This window comes from Nuphar pumila, chromosome 7 (genome assembly GCF_984573655.1).
Source record: "Nuphar pumila chromosome 7, dmNupPumi1.hap1.1, whole genome shotgun sequence".
NCBI lineage: Eukaryota > Viridiplantae > Streptophyta > Magnoliopsida > Nymphaeales > Nymphaeaceae > Nuphar > Nuphar pumila.
The window spans coordinates 9301403-9320351 of NC_143255.1; the positions used below are offsets into that span (position 1 = coordinate 9301403).

An 18949-nucleotide genomic window follows, 5' to 3' on the forward strand; every position below is an offset into this window, starting at 1 on the left:
TAGGCCTCATGCTCTCACCAGCAGCAGCGTCACCTGAAGAAGAGGATGCTAGCCTTCGCACCAGCTAGCCTCTTTCTGAGTGTAAAGAAGCAAATGCAGTGCCCCACCTCCCTTCTGTTGAAACCTCTCATCGTTGCCTCTCTTTCTTCCTCCTCCACCACCAACTCCCCAAGCCCCCTCCAAGAAGCTGCTGCCGCCACCCCAGGTCTCTCTCTCTCTAAACTTTTGTGGGTAGCAGCCATCTTTTATTAGCTTCTCTTGAAAAAAAGAGGAAGCCCAATATGACTTTCTTTCCGTGGTAGATAATGGATTGTCGGCGCAGAGAACACGATTCATTCTGAGCATTTTGCTTTTCAAATAAAGCTATAAGTGCAGAGCGTGCTTTCTATGCTTATAAAACCTCACCTGAGGCAGTAATCCTGATTCGTATTGAAATGACCATGAAATGGAACTAAAATATGAAGTTCTAGTTGTGTATTTGCTGGTTGTTCACTCTATTGCTCTCTTTTGCACATTATTGTCAAAATGTTGATTTATACAATACCAAAATATTAGCGATTAATGGAAATTAAGCACCCCCCAATCTCCTTGTATTCGTTATTTCGTCCAATATTTCCACCATAGCTCATAAATTTTGATGGTAAGGTTTGAATTTTTGCTATCGTCTTTTTTGTGAGTTTTTGGGGATTCCTCGCTTTTCTCTTTTTCCGTCCAATACATTGCGGATGATGGAGACGTACGGTCTGTAGTTCAAGTGTTTGATGTTTCCAACTATTGTTGTTCTCTATATAGTAAATAGAGACCTTTCAAGGCAACATATGAAGAAATCGTTACTCTGTCTCATATGAAAAGGTGCTTGAGCATTAACAAAGGCATTTTTATCTTTTTCAACTACCACTCGAAATAGTATTTGATGCAGTGAGGGATTGCTTGCAATTTTCTCGTCAGTTGATCAGGCTCAAATATCAACATATTTTCCTGTTAGTGTCTATATCGTTATTTCAGTCAGTACCTTTTGAGGATAACATTGTAAAGGAACTCGACGTTTTCCTTGTTGTCATATGGCATAGGACTTGACAACAGATAAGGTATATTTTCACCGACACTAGTGGAGTTGCCAACTCGCAACACGTCGGGTTATCATGATTCTTCTCACATGCTTTCTAGGAATTTTTTTCAGCTAATTGCTCTTGGGTATCTTAAAACACTTAAGACAGTGTGAACACCATGTGGCACACCACAGCTCTGCATTCAACCAAGGCCATCATTGCTCAACAACAAAGAAACCTTAGTGGCTTAAGCAAAGAGTTGTTGAAACTCTCTAAAGCGTAATGGGGTTGATATTTAAGTAAAAGTTGGAGAATGAGAAGACAAAAGGAAAAGTAGCAAAATTTTAGAAGAAATCCAGCAGTGTGAGCAAATAAAAGAAAGATAATGAAATAGGCTGGAAAAACTTCTTTGGTTCATTTGAGTTCTTTGCCATCAATTTATGGTTTTGCTCACTTGGAGTATCCACTGCCGTATTATCACAACATCTAAGTCTTCTTAAGAAGATCATGGACATACTTTGTTTGAGATATAACATCTGGTTGAGATGTCGCAACTTCTATACCTAGAAAGTAGTGTTGTGTTCTTAGACCTTATCTGTCAAACACTTGATTTATATACATTTTTAGTCTTTGAGTTTCTTTACCAACATCTGTTTCTATGATATTATTCATGTATATTGTGAAGATCAGTATCTTCCAACTTTTTTCCACAAACACAATATGATCACTAACACTTTTTTTATACCACCATCATAATAACAACAATAATATTGCACCATTTTAATCATAATAGACTGTTTTAGTTCATTCCGTTCTACATGGCAGGTACCTGTATGGTTAAGATTTACTGGGGTTGTACATTCTTCTTCATGATTTCTTCTATTTCCATAAATGAACCATAGGTCTTCCACTACTATTTAAGTGACAGACTAGTTTCCTTTTCTGTGCAATCATTTATCTTTCTTGTAAATAGTTCCTTGTATATTGTGGTATCTATATGACTTCTTCACGCTTTATACCAACATTAATTTTGTGACGAGATCTCTGGTACTACAGGTATACCAAAGGTTGTTTTGAAGAAAGGGAAAACACAGTTGTTTCGAAATGGAAGTCCAATGGTGTATAGTGGTGCTGTTGACAGAATAGTTGGTAGGCCTCCTCCCAAGACTGGAGATATTGTGCTGGTGACAGATGGATCCGAAAAGCCAATTGGGTGGGGCTTGTACAATTCCTTTTCAATGTTCTGTGTCCGTATAATGCAACTAGAGGATGACACAAGACGGTATAGTTATTCTTTTAAATGAATCTGTAATTTGGCATGTCCACTAGTGCTATGCTTGGCCATTCTCCTTTCTCATTTTTTTTATTATAGATACAGTTGTGCTTTGTTCTCATTATTGTTACTTCTGTGTGTTCATTGTAGAGATCCATCGTGTGTGTTCAACATGGAAAGATTGCTTGAGACAAGGTTAAATGATGCTGTTGATTTACGGACATGTTTGGGGCTTCCTAATGAAGATACGAATGCCTTTCGGCTTGTGAATAGTGAAGGAGATAGGCATGTGCCACTTTTGATTTAATCATGAACATTTTTTATTATTTATTAAGCAAAAACAGGCTTAAATACATGGGACAAACTTGCATTGCAACAAGGGCATCAAATTTGAATGTACTGTTAAGATAAGTTTAAGTTTGATCCATGAAATAAAAATTGACTTGCTGGAGAAAAAATAATATAATTTCATTGTATTTTCATTGGTGGCCGGGGCTATGTTTGTCCTTTATGTGTTTGAGTTGCCGCTTTTGTTAGTCTCTAATATGTAAGGGTTCTATGATCACATGTTCTAATTGCTAGTAGGATGAACCAGCGTAGTAACAAACTCAGCTTTAGTGTCTTTTCTGCTGCTTGCTATATTTTCTCTTCATTCTTTGCTCCTTCATCTTTGTGCTTTTTCTCTTGTTTTCCTTATCTTTCTCAATGTGAAGCAAATTTTTTTTCCTTGGATCAAACCCAATGTGAAGCAATTTTTTTTCTAAGTCAAACTTAATGTGAAGCAAACTTTTAGGCTTATAAGCATAGTTCCTATTGTTTTCATGTTCTGCATCCTCATCATCCATATTCACACTGTGGTGGAATCTCAGAAGATCATCACATGATGCCAACAATGCAGTGAACAAGCACCTGAGTACTTCACTTTCTGCTAACAGACTATATCTTTGTTGTCGATGAAGATCTTTAAGGAAAAATATGTTTCAGTCTATTGTATTGTTGAAGGTATGTCAATGTTATGATTTTTCTGGAAGAATATAGTGGCGAGGTCTCATTGAAATAAACAAAGCAGACCAACATCGTAAACAAAGAAACAAAACAGTAGATGACTAGGACATTCAATATTTCCCAATCCTTAGAGACACAATCCAAGAAATGTCTAAGCCATGGGATCTATTGATTGCATATAGGAACTTCTAACATTGAAGCCTTGGGTGTAGACTTTCAACTTCATGTATGAGCGCATCAAATATCCTTCAGTTCCTCATCTGCCATATTATCCATCTTGCTTGGAATGTCCACTATTGCCAAATTAGATTCCATTTAGATATGCATTTCTTTGCCCATGGAGCTAAAATGAGATGTCAATTTTTTAGATAATCTTGGAAGTGTTCTATTTTATCACATCGATTGTGCTGAAGAACTATATCAGAAGTATAAGCTGCATTAGAGCTTGGTTCATAAAAAATGATAAAGTGTAGAATTTGAGGCAACTTCTAGTTCGAGTTGTTGAATTTATACATGCCTTGTATGATTCCCAACCCCCACCCCTTCCTCTGACTATTAAATCTGCCTAAAGACAACCCGATTTGAACAAGGTCTTAATAATAAACTCTGTTACCGCATTGGAGAGCCTGTGTTTAGCTCTTGCTGGCCATAAATGTTATCTTGCCATTTTGATGTTTAATGGAATAAATGATATACAGCATTCGGGATCTGGGAATCTTACGTTCAGTGCAAAAGGAAATTTAGTAATGTTCTAGTGATTAGGCCAATCTAATTTGAAAAACCAATACAATTCACATATAGAATTGCATCATGTCTGCATTACTAATAAAGATCTTGTATGCCTTGTACTTATGCGAGTTGGACATAGGATGGTTGGACTCAAGTAGTATGTGTACTACTTATCCTAAGAATAAGGTAATAAGGACAGGACCCTTTTTCTTGGCCAGTTATATTTGTACATTTTTCTTAATCATAAACAATAAACTGTTCATCCAAATGACACCTTGGTGCGTTAAATAAAATAAAGGGATATAAACAGAATTTAATTACATCCAACCATCTCATAAAAGGATAAAATAAAGACATTGTTAGGAAATTGTAGATTAGATTTCTAAACTTGTCTATAGGCGCATTGCCAAGGGTAAACAGACAATATGATAAATACATTAAAAATCAACAAAGCAGCACTGAACCGTTGATAATATCATTGCCCAGGCATGATATGGTAATGCACCATTCTCATTCCCTACTCTTCAAGCTGTTTGTCCTCATGAAGAGCTTGGTACTGCATATTTCTGTCTTGTTAAAGCTTGGGGAAAGTCTCAATGCTTTAATTTCTGGACCTAATGTAAATTAAGTCTGACAAAATCAGTATAAATGATGTTTTAATACTATTGGAAATCCTAATTTCTCACAAAAAAGAAATTATTGAAAAGCCTAAAATCCATATCATGATTGAACACATTATAAGCATGCATGTGCATATAATATATGCATTTCCTATTTTTGTGTACACATTGTCTTGGTACAGAAATATGTGTGGCAAAGATTACTCTATGCAGTACCACCGAGGTGGTATCCCATGTGGTAAGCCGGGTCCTGTGTCAAGCTGAAGGCCCAGGATCGAATCCCTCTGCCGCATGGGGCAGCTGTTGTTCTGGTAGGGGTCCGCCTAACCCCAGCTTGCCTTTCAAAAAAAAAAAAAGATTACTCTATGCAGTTGTTCCCAAATGATATGGGTATGTTGCAAGAGTTTATTAGTTTATACAGGATCTTTGCAACTATTTAATTACATATAAATTCTAAACTGAAATATCAAACAAGGTTGTTTGAACTAGTTACATTGGGTACTTATTTATTTCAACCTTTCTGATCTATCTCCAGTTTGCAATTTTAGTGCCATATTTCTACATATTTAATATGTAATTTGATACTACAATAATTAGCGGCATGCATTATAGAAGTGTTTGCTTAGTTAAGCTTGAACTTGAATTATTGCCAGTTCAAGCAGCAGATTATGTGAATTCAATTTCTTGCTTTCTCTTTCCATCTTGTAGCTGATTAGCTTGCTAACTTTATATTGTGGCGAGTAGTTTTGGTGCAGGTTGTCAGGTCTAATTGTTGATGTTTTTGATGATTTTGCTGTTATTGCATCATCTGCTGCATGGGTTGAGAAGCATAGATCAAGTATAGAGTTGTTGTTGAGTAAGATCCATAAGATTAGTCGCACCTGCTGGAGGCCATCTATTGACATCTTAAAAGAAGAAGGACTGGATTTAGGAGCAAAGAACCATGATTTATCCATTCCCAGCAACATAATTAAGGTGTAACCTCTTGAGTACAAATTGGTGCATTATTTCTTAAGTTATGATTGTAATGCTTCTTGTGAATGTCTTTCCTACCATATACTCTTATTGCTTCCATCTTGTCTTATGGAAGATACATAAATTGAGTTGTCCTAATGCGTTTTTTCACCACTTTTCATGGAAGCCAGGACATTGCCTGCATGATTTTAGTGCATGATGGGCTATGCACATAAAATTGGCTAATTGACAATGTGTTACCATATGATTGATATAGTATGCAGTTTGGGCTATAACATTCAATTTTATTGACCAATTTTCTATTCAAACGGCAAGAACTATGAAGAGGGGACAAGAAGAACACAAGGAGGGAAGAGAACAACTCAAAGTTCTCATTAGGTTTACGTAAAAGAAAAGCGAGTTCCTTATAAGAGTCGACCCCCACTAAGTAAAGACAAAATAAAAATAAAATTGTACATGACAAAACTACCCCTGCTAATGCTATAATGTACAAAATAATACTTAAGGTGAGGAGGCAGCACATGATTAGTAATACACTATTTTACATAATTCTGAACACTCCCCTTCAAACTTGGGATGATTTAATGGAATCATTCAGAGTTTGGAAAAGAATGAGTTGAAATGAGGAGCAAAACTCTTAGTAAATATATCTACAATCTGATTCTTAGCTTATATGTTTCAAAGCAATAACTCTATCTTCATAAGCCTTCTTTTATAGTGACAATTTATTTAAATGTGTTTAGTTCACTCATGAAACTCTAGATTCTTTGCAATATGAATAACACTCATATTGTCACAATATAAACAAGTCATCTCCATAATGGAGACTCCCAACTCATCCAATAACCATCGTATCCAAATAATCTCAGCAGTGACGACCCATAGCTCTATATTCAGTTTCTGTTGTGGACAAGGCAAGTCTCTGTTGTTTCTTGCTTGTTGATGAAATCAGGGAGCTTTCAAGAAAAATACAAAAATCTGTAGTGGAGAGACGATCTCGAATAAAGCCTCCGAAATCTGCATCATAAAAGGCTCTTTACACTGTGATAACTATCCTAGGAGCACTCATAAATTGACTGACTACATGAACAACATAGATATTATTTGGCCTGTATATGGTCAAGTATACGAGACTCTCAACTAGCTGTCTGAATACTACAATATTATCTAACTCTCTTTAAATTTGCATCCATAGGAGAATTGACTCTTCTTGAATCATATATCAATCTTGCTTTTACCACCAAATTTGTCACATATTTATGTTGGGACAAGTACAATTCCCTTGCAAAGTATGTTATGTTCAGACCAAAAAAATATTTCAGATGCCCTAGGTCTTTCATCTCAAATATGCTAGCCAACTTCTTCTTGGTCTCCTTAACTCTTTCGAAGTCATCTCCTGTGAGTATCATATCATCTATATAGAGAAGTAATATGCATTTTCACAAAGGAAAACACAAACAAAGCAAGGTCATGATGACTTTGCTCAAATCCAACTACTATATTTTGAGGTTCAACCTCTTGCACAACCTGATCAAAACTCTGAGCAATACATATGTCATCTTGAGCATATGAGACCGATCAATTGACTTAAAAACCATGGTTCATTTGGGGCAATAGCCAAAGAAATTTATCAAGGTCCTTGACTTTATGTATATCCACCCATCTGCCATGATGCTACACTTAGTTTTTCTTTGTAATTGTCTCATCTCATCACAATATGCCTTCACTTCTTTCACATTAGTATCTAAAACTTTTTTTCTCAAAGCATGATATAATGTCAGTTTATATACAAGCCCGATATTGGTTATGACATCTATCATAGCTTAAAAATAAAATAAATTTATCGCATTGAAAGAAATGCAAGCATCATAGAACTATCTCTCAACCGCGATATTTGCCTACTCGACTAAATGTTGAGGAGTTATAGCAGCCCCCCATGGGCAATCTTTAAAATAATCTCCTAATAAAGCCTCTAGCTCTATCTCTTCTTGAAGAATTTCCTTCTCCTCATCTTCTTTTTGTACCCACAATGGCACTATTACTGGCACCAGCCATACCTTTCTTCTTTGCTTTAGAACTTCCTACTTTTGATTCTATGTTAGGAGTTGTAGGATCAGAAATAGGGAGCTCATCTTCGTCATACACATCCTCTCAAGGCTCTGCATACTCTATTTCTACCTCATTCATCTCTCTTTCTTGTCTTTTTTTTTCGATCAGACTATCAAGTAATTGTTGGTATTCCCATTTCACGATGTCTAGCAATTTCTTTGACGTGCATGCAGCTACATTAAGATGTGTTCCAGTTAAATGATGCTTCAACCGAGAGATACCACTCGAAAAAGTATTTTAGCAATAGTTGCACTTGATTTTTAATTGGTTTTCACTCACTACTTAAGTGCCCCATTGCCATGTCGGATCCTCTGATGCCGTCTTCCAAAAAAAAACTCAATATGAAGCAAAGATTAGGTATTTTTTACCTTAACCCACTTTCTTTAGTGGAAAAATGGTGGAAATGCACTCTTATTTGAGAAAATCGCAAAAGCCCTCTTCCTAGCGTACAAATCTCTTTCACGGTTGCTAAGGTGCATGGGTTCTCTTCTAATGACCTCTAGACAAATGGAGAAGTCATCTCTCAAAAGGTATTTAAAACTCAAAATGAAAAAGTAACTTTCTGCCTTTTTAAAGTGTGTTGATACCATATTGTATGATATACCCTATATCGTACAATACTGGTCGATAAAGGGGTGTATCGTATGATACACCTGATACAAGTACGATACACACTCGTATCGCAATACAAGTGTGAATAGTATCGCAAAACCCAAAACTAATGATACGTATCGTACCATATAGTACGATACTTACAACACCGGTTCTAATGATATTTTAGACTTGGGGAAAAAGTCGAGGGTAGGAGCTTTGACATTTTTCTCTTTTTTTATGATAAAAAAATTGCTTAAATGCACAAAGATTTTCTACTGTTTTTGATGCATGTAGAGGCCCCACACCAATTTCAGGGGAAAAGTCCCGCTGGAATTTTATCATCGCATTTAAATGCCCCTTAAATGGTGGAAAAGCGTACTGTGATTCCGTTAGAAACTGCTAACTGCTATCGAAGTGGTTGTGCTGGCACTTCCTGACAATTTTTTTCTTTTTCTCTGTTTTTTGGATAACATTTCAAAACAATTATTCCAACCGTAATAGGGTAATACGTGCAGATGGATTGATAGATGACAAGAATTCAATGCTCAATGGGCTTCCTAGTGGTGATATCTAGATGCAACCAATTTTACTTTCCGTATCTTGTAACTCTTTCAATGTCATGAAGGTTCACGTATTGTTTTACTGTAAGTAATAAGTGATGCTCAAAATTGTGGTTAAATTTTCAGGTCATGGAGAATAGTATTTATTATTCAGTCTCCCTTGATGGGCAGAAGACTGGATTCTATGCAGATCAGCGTGAAAGTCGCTGTTTCATATCCAGAATTTCTAAGCATCAGAGGGTTCTTGATCTGTGCTGCTATAGTGGAGGATTTGCACTTAATGCTGCATCTGGTGGAGCAGCTGGTGTCATTGGTAGGTGTCTGGTTGTTCATTGTTTAAGATCTTTAAATTTGTTGGCACTAGGTTTGAGAAAGCACGCTTTAATGAGTAAAAAGTCTTGATCTACAAACTTGTGCACCACATGTAAAATTTCTGCTACCTGGTCTTCATAATTGGAAGATAACAGAAGGTAACAAACATTATTGTATTCAGGGATCGATTCCTCATCAGCTGCTATAGAGCTTGCAATGAAAAATATTCTTCTTAATAATCTTGACCCTCAAAGGATATCATTTTTGAAGGAAGATGCAGCAGAATTCATGAAAAATGCTGCTTCTAGAAAAGAATCATGGGATCTGATAATCTTGGATCCACCAAAACTAGCACCTTCTCGAAAGGTACCTTGCTGCTATAGTTTTATCAACCTCAGATTGATGTATGATATGTTTTGCTTCAGGAAAAAAAAGGACATTCCTATTGTCTAAGGCGTCACCTTTCTGGGGACAGTTTATGTAATTTCTGTTTTTCTTTTATTTGTTTGCTTGCGCCACTTGTGAATGACAAGGATATAGTTTATTATCTTAAAATAAGGGTTTCATATGTAAATAAAGTTCTTAGGTGCCACCTCTCATCTACAGATGAAACTTTAGGGGCTAAGGGTAATTTATATATCTTTTCTCTATCTTCTACTCACTTTCATCTCTCCTTTGTTAGTTATGCTAGAAAATTTACAGTCAAGTACTGTGTCAACATTCATTGCCCCAAATAGAGAATCTCATAAATGAGGTATCCAACATAGTGCATGTTTTCAGTGTTGTCATACATTGTAATAGACTCTGATTGAAAGTTCATTTGTTCTTACCCATGCCACCTGACATGCTTCTTTCGAAGATGGACAAAGTAGGAGTTCTATGAAAATGTTGTGGCCTTGTAAGGCTATTTGGACTAATCTAGTTAAATAAAGTTTGTCATTGTTATTCATGTTATTGTGCATTTGTCAAATTCAATTTCTTATATGAAGATAGTATTAACAATATTTGCATGTGTTGAATGAAACATATGAATATCTACATTTGTGTTCTTTCCTCTGTTTATCTTAAGTATTGGTATTGGTTACAGAAAAGGTTAAAATCATTATAAAAATTATCATTAGTAAACGTCAGGGGAAATTTACCCTTCTTTTATTAAGGCTAGTTTTATACCAACGTAGATATAGAGCCATTACTTTGTAGTATGACCTTGCTGATGTATTTTGTGAATTTTAAAATCACTTCAAGTAAGAAACTTAGTGGGTGATTGATTATAATGGAATAGGTTGTCACTTGTCAGTAGGTCGCTGGTTATCCAATCCCTGTGAGTCACTGATGGCTTGGTGATTATTACGAAACTCTGACATTGAACTAATGAATTTGGACCTACTTTGTCTCATAAGAATGTGTATGACATTTAGGCTGGCCATGTATGGTGCTGGGTATTGGAGAATTTCTTTTGTTTCCTATTGGAAATACTGCAATGTGGATTATCCAATTCTTGCCCACCACGACAATGTTGTATCATATTAGTTATGGTTTTTTGTGAAAGTTTAAAGTGATTTCTAAACTCAAAAATACTTTTCTGAAGTTCTTAATAGCTTGTGTGAAAAATAAAATAAAATCCTATTTCAATCTTTTGGATCCATTTTGATAGAGTTCATATAAATCAATTTCCTTTCTATTTTTCATAATGTGTTGATTTGAAGTGTTTTGAATATATCTTTTTTGGATTGTATGTGTATGGATCATGGTCACCCATATTGGTCATGATAATTGTTTGGTGCCGGTTTTCTTCTGAACTTAAAAAACAACTGGTTTTCTTGGGAAAATATTGGTTTTTCAACATTATTAAAAATCTTAACAACTTGTTTCTTAAAAAGATCTCATGATGGTATTGTTGCAATGATTATGCTTTGGTTATATTTTAACATGGTGATTTTTTTATATTTATCTTTTGCAAAAGCCATATCTTTATAAGCATACTGGAGGTCTAAGGCCCCCCTCTTTAACTCATTAATTAGTTAGTCATTATGTCCCCAAAAAAAGGACTTCATCTAGCAGGTTTATGATATGAGTACAACACTTCTACCTTGTGTAATAATAAGAGCGCCTGATACAACTGAGGATAGGGATTCCTCCAGCTAACCTTACAATTGTTAACAAGTCAACGAAACCTGATCCACTCATGTATGGCTCTATCTCTCTTTGTTCTCTGCACACCATCTTTTGCTCAGATTCATTGCTAATTGTTTGTTTCTTCAGCAGAAGTGAGTCTTCACCATAGAACCATCTAACAGCAAGAGTCGTTATTGCTGCAGATTTCTGCTTGAATGGATGTCAAATGATTAGTTACCAACCATCACAATATTATAAGAATATCAGGCTTTTAAGTGTGTTTTAAAAGAAAAAATTGTAGTGCAATATTTTTGAAAAACTTCAAAATGAAATTTTTGTGATCTTTAGGGTTTTTAGTGCAATATTCTTGAGACGTTAGGGTTTTTAATTTTATTGTTACTTTTTAAAATGTCATTTCACGAGGGGAGTCACTTATTCCTAAATTATTCCAAAAAAAATAAATCATGACATGATATTTCTGAGATAAATGCTGATGGACCATAGTATAATGGTTCAGAAGCTTAATTTTTATGGCCATGAGAATTTTTGATGTGGATAAATTTCACAATTATAAGTGCATGCCGTTACATTATTTTCTTGTTGTTATTGTTATTTTCTGAAAGGCAAAATTCATTATCTGCTTGGATACCAATATATTTGTAGATGGCTGCTAATTATGTCTAAAATGACAATTTCTATTGTACTCTATGGCATGAATATATGCGTACAATAACTTCTAGCAGCTATTTTTTATCTGCAACTCTTCTTGATTTCTAGAACCTTCCAAGGTAAGCCACAGAACATTTCCTTTTAGTCACCTTGAAGAATATGAGGTAGCAAACTTGTATTTTAGGCGCTTGTCTTTTGTCCTCATCGCTTATCTTCATTCATTTGCTTATGGCCAGAAATCTTGCTTTTGAAATGTTTGTTTCTGTATGTCTTCATAGCCAGTCAAATTGATCTGTTTGAAGTAATTGGTCATCCACAATGCCTTGAATCACTCGGTGACATTCTGTTGACTATTTGACATATTTTTAGGTTCTTCAGCGTGCATCTGGTATGTACAGAAGCTTAAATTCTTTAGCTATGAGGATAACAAGGGAAGGGGGTCTCCTTATGACCTGTTCATGCTCAGGCGCTATGACCCAAAGTGGGACATTTTTGCAAACTCTTCAGGAAAGTTGTTCACGTTATACTTATCACTTACTAGTTCATGGAATTATCTTGTTTTGAACCATATATCCATGTTCTTGGCATTTTGTTTTGCGTTTCATTTGGCACATGAAAGATGACATAAAATGTTTCTTTGTCAGAACAGTACACACGCATTATTCTTCTCTGTGCTTTGATTTAAGCGTAGTTATTCCAGAGGTTTATAGCCTTCAAAAGCTTTCAATGGGGCATTAATTGGATTTTTTTTTGTCACTATCATAGTTGCTTGTGATAATTCTTCAGGCTCACTGGTTTATGCTGTGCTATAATTTTTTAATTATGTTGCCTTTTCAATGGTCTACCTTCTTTGAAACATTTCCGGTAGTTTTGGTAGATGGAGACAGAATTGTGAGAGCTGATGTTCCTTTTAGAAGGGCAGAATCAAAGTATAGTGTCGAACAAGTGGGTGTAACTGTTGAGTTCTATGGTGGTGAACTCGATGGAGTCAGTTATAATGATCCTATGACCTGATACCAACTACATTCTCAACTTATTATGCTCTTTATCTCACTGTTCTGTGAATCTATTTATGGCAGGAAGCATGAGTACATCTTGGTTTTTATAAATGAGTTGAATCCTTCACCTGCGGATCTTTTGTCTAATATAGACATTTAGGTTTTAACCTGAAAAGAGTTGCATTTTTGTAACCAAGTTTCTTTTGGTGTATTCAGTTATTTCTGTAGGACATTAATTTTATTGATCTTTTTCTCTTTTTCATTTGCCAAAAAGTGCACGCTTTCACTCCATTATTCACTAAATTAGGAACATTTGCTTGTTGGCGTTACCTGAAACAACATACACAAAAAGCGTACCTGCAAGTGTATCTGCTGACGCCACAGAGTGTGCGTGCGGGTGTTTGGCGTTCTCCTCATCCGGTCGACGCCCACGATGAGCCCGGGCCTTAGGTCGATGGTGAGCAGGACCCTATGCCTGAGTTATCAGTCGAGGAAGCGAGAGCGGGAAGCGAGGCACTTTCAAAATTTTAGGAAGCGGGAAGCGTGGGATGACTTAGAAGAAAATTATGAACCGTTTCGGAAGCGACCTAGGAAGCGAACCGAAAGCGAGGGGGAAGCGAAAAAAATAAAAATAAAAATAAAAAAATAAAAAAATGGCGAAGCGTGGGGGAAGCGCGCTTCCCATTTATGGGAAGCGTGCTTTCCCTAAAAAAAAAACGTGCTTCCCTGCATGTTTTGGAAGCGCGTCGTTTTGCACTTCTCCATGCGCCTAGGCGCTTCCGGTAACTCTGCCCTATACCACGTCATCTGTATGTGGAATTTGGGTAGACTTGCAGCGAAACTCTCATCATTTTTGTAGCAGCCAACCCCCTTATATAATGAAAAAAGAGGCAGTTACGTATGTAACTTTCGCCCACTATCGTCCCATTATGTGGTCAACTAATGTGGCCCACTAATGGTGTCAAACCGGATCACCCAAATGGGTTGGACCCAGATCCGTTATGTCCAACATTCTGTCACTTGATCCATTGACATCAAAAGTGCACTAAATCGAGGTTTATACCGTTATCTCGATTTAATTCTTCATGTGGGTTCACATGTTACCCTTTATCACAAGGATGAATCATATGAGTTATAGAGATGAACACTCTTTTATGAAATGTCATATTCTCATGTATTACACTATAATTCACCTTCAGTGATTTAGCATGTTAAAATTACCTTTATGAATAGGTTGGTCTCTTACCTATTCTTCTATTGGTCCTTTAATATTGTTATTCTGCTATTCTCTCTAACCCATAGGAGAGATTTTTTATGCAAAATCAACAATTTACAAAGCCGTATAAAATAAAATGTGATCACATAATGTATTGTCATACATAAAAAGAAATAAAAAAAACCCATCCCCTTTACATGTTGAGAATACAATCCTGGTGCTAGCTCTTTAGTAAGGGGATCCAGAGACATTTCCTTCGTCCCAATTGTATCATTACATACCAGATGATTCTCAATCCTTTCTTTTACAACAAATTGTTTTAACTCTATGTGTCGACACGAGATTGAGCTTTTGTTATTTGAAAAGGACACGGCTGTTTCATTATCACAAAAGATCTTTAGTGGATTCTCAATAGAACCCAAGATCCATAATAAAAGTTCTTATCCAAATGGCCGGAAATAAAACTTCGTATAAAATGAATAATTTTTGTCCTAATGGATTTCAAAAATTCTTTCACTGTCTTACAGTGAGCGATGACACCTCAAATATTCTGAGCTACTTACGATTGCAAAAAACAACATGCTAAGAATATTCGAATACTCCCACTTCTAATGAACATCATTTTGAGCGCTCCCACTTCTCATAGACAACCTTCAAAATGGTTGTTTTATTCTCCGTATGAGTGGGAGATAAATCGCTCTATACGAGATTTAAAAAGATAAAAGTGAGACATTTTATTTTCACCTTTTCTGAGACAAGCATAGTTGAGCCATTATCATTCCACTTTGGTGGAAACAACAATATTGATAGTTGCTTTGTCTTTTCAATTCTTAAGGAATTGACTTCAATTGGTGAAACTAGCAGATCATGTAACCAAAAGCAATTTAGCATTGTACCTTTTGGTACAAACATGCTTCATGGGCTAAAAAACACTTCTACTATAACACCCTGTGTGAATTTGGAACACAACGACCTACCTTTGGGTAGAATCGATGTTTCATAAACTCACACACAATCATAATAGCGAATCTTAATACGGTCCAAAGAATCCTTAATCAATACGACTCATATCACTTTGGTGATAACATAAATCAGTCAATCAAAATCTTTTACCGAAAATATATTCGTATTATGGAGCATGCCCATGCACACATATAAATGCTTGTATATTCATGACAAGATATACTTTATATCAAAAAATACAAGTTCATGCTTCCACTTATATGCATAAACTAATTTTGATGATAAAATGTCATGAATTTAGTCATAATTCATGCTTAATGCGTAAAACCATCATGCATGACTTAACCAACATGAAACACATGAATTAATATGCATAAGTCATGCTTTTCATGCAATAAACACTTTATAAACCATGAAAAATAACAATAGCAAGCTCATATGGGTAAAACCCGGAGTCCTCAAGCAAGAACCAGTCTTACACGACCCCGAACCGGTCTGAAAGCACTCTAAACCGGTTTTAAATGGCCTCGAACTAATCATCTAAGGTTTCAAACCGGTTCTGAACCTTATGAACCGATGTCAAGTATGAACAAAAGTTCATAAAACTCTATAACCGTATGCTAAAATCCTTGTATCTTCGTAGATTTATGAAAATAGGGTCTTAGCTTCTCGGAACTGGTGAAAAACTGGAAGGAATCGGTCAAAAACGGCTCTGAACCGATCCTGGAAAAGGGCTTAATCAGTCATAGATCTGGTTCAGTTTCAAACAGTGCCAAGATCCTGATCCGGTTCATATTAGATCTGGGTCTGACCCGGTATAAGTTGGATCTGAGTCTAACCCGGTATAAACTGGATCCGGGTTTGACCCTGTATAAACCGGATTTGGGCCTCCTATTAGATTCAGACCCGAATACCTGATGGGTTCGGACCATAATCCGATCCGAATAGATCTGGATCTTAACCCAGTTCAATCGGATTGGACCAGACCCGTAACCAAATGGGTTCGGACAATAACCCGATCCAAAACTGAATCTGGGTCTTTTGAATTAGACCCAGACCCAAATACCTGATGGGTCTGGATCACAACCCGGTCCAAAATATTTTGGATCTTGACCTGGTTAAACCGGATCAGACCAGACCCAAAACCAAATGGGTCTGGCTTCGTTCCAACCGGGTCGGATCTGATCACCGCCCCGAACCCAAGTGGATCCGGGTCCATCTAAGGGATCGAATCCTTAGCCTGATCCAAAACGCTGGTTCTGACCCATACCCGGACCCGGTGCTGAATGGGTCTGGGACTACAAGATCCAACCCAGACCTGATGCCTTATGGGTCTGGTCCTGGGACAAAACCGCAGACTGGATCCAGGTGGATCTTGGCAGACCCGATCCACCCAAAATGGGTCAGATCGGGTCTCCACCGGGTTGAAATACCCGGTCTGACCCGGGTCACCCAATAAGAACCGTATAAGACGTGCATTCGGTTTCTTGAAAAATCGAATGCATTCTGTTTCTCAGGAAACCAAAACATCTCGATCGACAGTGACCCACGCCTCCGATCAACCCCACGTTGCCCCACGATGACGTATGACGACTGACACCGATGCCCAGCCGACGATGCATACCGGCGAGGGCTCTATGGCGACCCCCAACGAAGGTCACCCCCCCTTTCCTACGAAAGGGTTCCTCTATCGGCCACCCAGTCCGGAAGTTGGCTCTGTCGCCGGTGAAGGTTGTTGCCTCATGACAACAGTCTGCCGGGAAACATTGTTGCCTCACAGTGGCAGTAGCCATTTACTGGCGACCAATGTTGACGGGTTGAGGAAACTTTGTTGCCCCATGACGACAATTCCAGTCTGTTGCAGTCGCCTCACGGCGATAGACTGCTAGAAAACAATCACCTCACGGTGGTTGTTGTTGTCAACCTGTGACTTACGTCGCCCCACGGCGACAGTCGCAGCAAACGTCAGCAGGCCCGCACGTACCCATGCACAGCGGTATGCGTGGTAGTGGGCCCATAACCCAATGTTGGCGTTACCTGAAACAATATACACAAAAAGCGTACCTGCAAGTATATCTGCTAACGCCACAGAGAGTGCGTGCGGGTGTTCAGCGTTCTTGTCATCCGGTCGACGCCCACGATGAGCCCAAGCCTTAGGTCGACAGTGAGCAAGACCCTATACCACATCATCTGTACGTTGAATTTGGGTAGACTTGCAGCGAAACTCATCATCTTCGTAGCAATCAACCCCCTTATATAATGAGGAAAGAGGCATTTACGTATGTAACTTCCACCAACTATCTCCCCATTATGTGGCCCACTAATGGTGTCAAACCGGGTCACCCAAATGGGTTGGACCCAGATCTGTTATGTCCAACATTGCTTTGAAGTACATCTTAGTGCTTTGTGTGGTGGAATTGGATTTAATTGAATTCCCTTGTATTGATTCCAGAATTGTCATTTAATGAATCAGTTCATGTCTGTCCATGATGACTTCACTCATTTGGTAAGGACTACTCGTGAATGTCACCAAGTTAACACGACATCATGAGTTTGAAACCCACGGGTGCATGTCCTTTGCCGCAAGGCCAAAGATGGATGTATTCCCTAGTGGGCAAGATGGGTGTATTCCCTGGTGAACAAAGGAACCTGAGGTTTTATGTCAATGAATGTACGAGGGTTTTTTCCCGATTATCCAAAAATTTCATAGGAGAATGTTTTGTATCTACATCTATACTTGGGTGAAAGTTGGTCAGTCAAGTGGGGGATTGTTTCACTTGTTTGTCTTAATGTTTTGCATTTAAAGATATTTTGTTCTAAGTTCTAACCTCTTATGGATGACTGTTTTCAAGCCCTTACAGCGCTGCATGAATCTGATATGACTTCTGAATAATTTAAATGGCTGATGCAGGGTGCTGCTTCAATGGCAGGAAGGAGAATTACTGTTCTCCGTCAAGCCGGCGCAGCTTCTGATCATCCTATTGACCCGTCTTACCCAGAGGGAGCATATCTTACCAACTACTTGCTTCGAGTACTATGAAAAAGTTGCTAGCCGCTTGGAGATGGGGTTAAGATTTGGCCAGGTCGCCATGATGCGCAAATTGAATTCTGTGTTGTTTTTCATGAAACTAACCTTACAGATATGATCTACATGGTTTGGATAGTGGGAATCGACTCTTGGCTCGCCCAATAGGTATGTACGATTTTATAATCCTTAAATCAATAGCTCACAATGTGTGATATTTTCTCTGCTCAAAATTATGTTTTTTGGTCGAAAATTTGCGATCCAAGAGCTGGTCTCTAGCATTTGGACCATGCTTGATCTACCTGTGAGGTCTGATTGGGTCAACATGAACCACACCTATAATCTCTAACTCATTCGGAATGTCAGGTTGACATGACCAAATGGTCCCCCTTGGAGATGTTCTTTCAATTGTAAATGGGATTCTTCTGTTTTTGAGTCTACCTCCATTTTGACTGCATCTTCTGGTGTAGCCATTTCTGTTGATTATCTGAAAATTATACTAGGTTAATCATATTATATACCATGTGCTCTCTCTCTCTCTCTCTCTCTCTCTCTCTCTCTCTCTCTCTCATACGCACACACCCCTGACCTGATTATAATCAAGCAGGGATAAGGGGAGGTTCAATCCAAATTCAAATTTAAGTGATAGTACTGGACTCAATTGAAAAGGTTGAACGAGGGTTTTCCACATCCAAAGTGGAATTGGAGCCGAACTGACAGAACTCAGAACCGAATAT

The 18949-nt window shown here is 37.6% G+C and overlaps 1 protein-coding gene across 1 annotated transcript; it reads left to right on the plus strand.

Annotated features, from left to right (window-relative positions):
- The first annotated feature begins 87 nt into the window (after positions 1 to 87).
- LOC149831070 (uncharacterized) lies at positions 88 to 18444 on the plus strand. Its single transcript, XM_090011961.1, has 8 exons — positions 88 to 205; positions 2106 to 2331; positions 2473 to 2607; positions 5432 to 5651; positions 9041 to 9227; positions 9408 to 9592; positions 12380 to 12491; positions 18099 to 18444. The coding sequence occupies exons 1-8, from the start codon at positions 94 to 96 to the stop codon at positions 18158 to 18160; spliced, it is 1239 nt and encodes a 412-aa protein (XP_089868087.1). The 5' UTR covers positions 88 to 93; the 3' UTR covers positions 18161 to 18444.
- Positions 18445 to 18949: the final 505 nt, after the last annotated feature.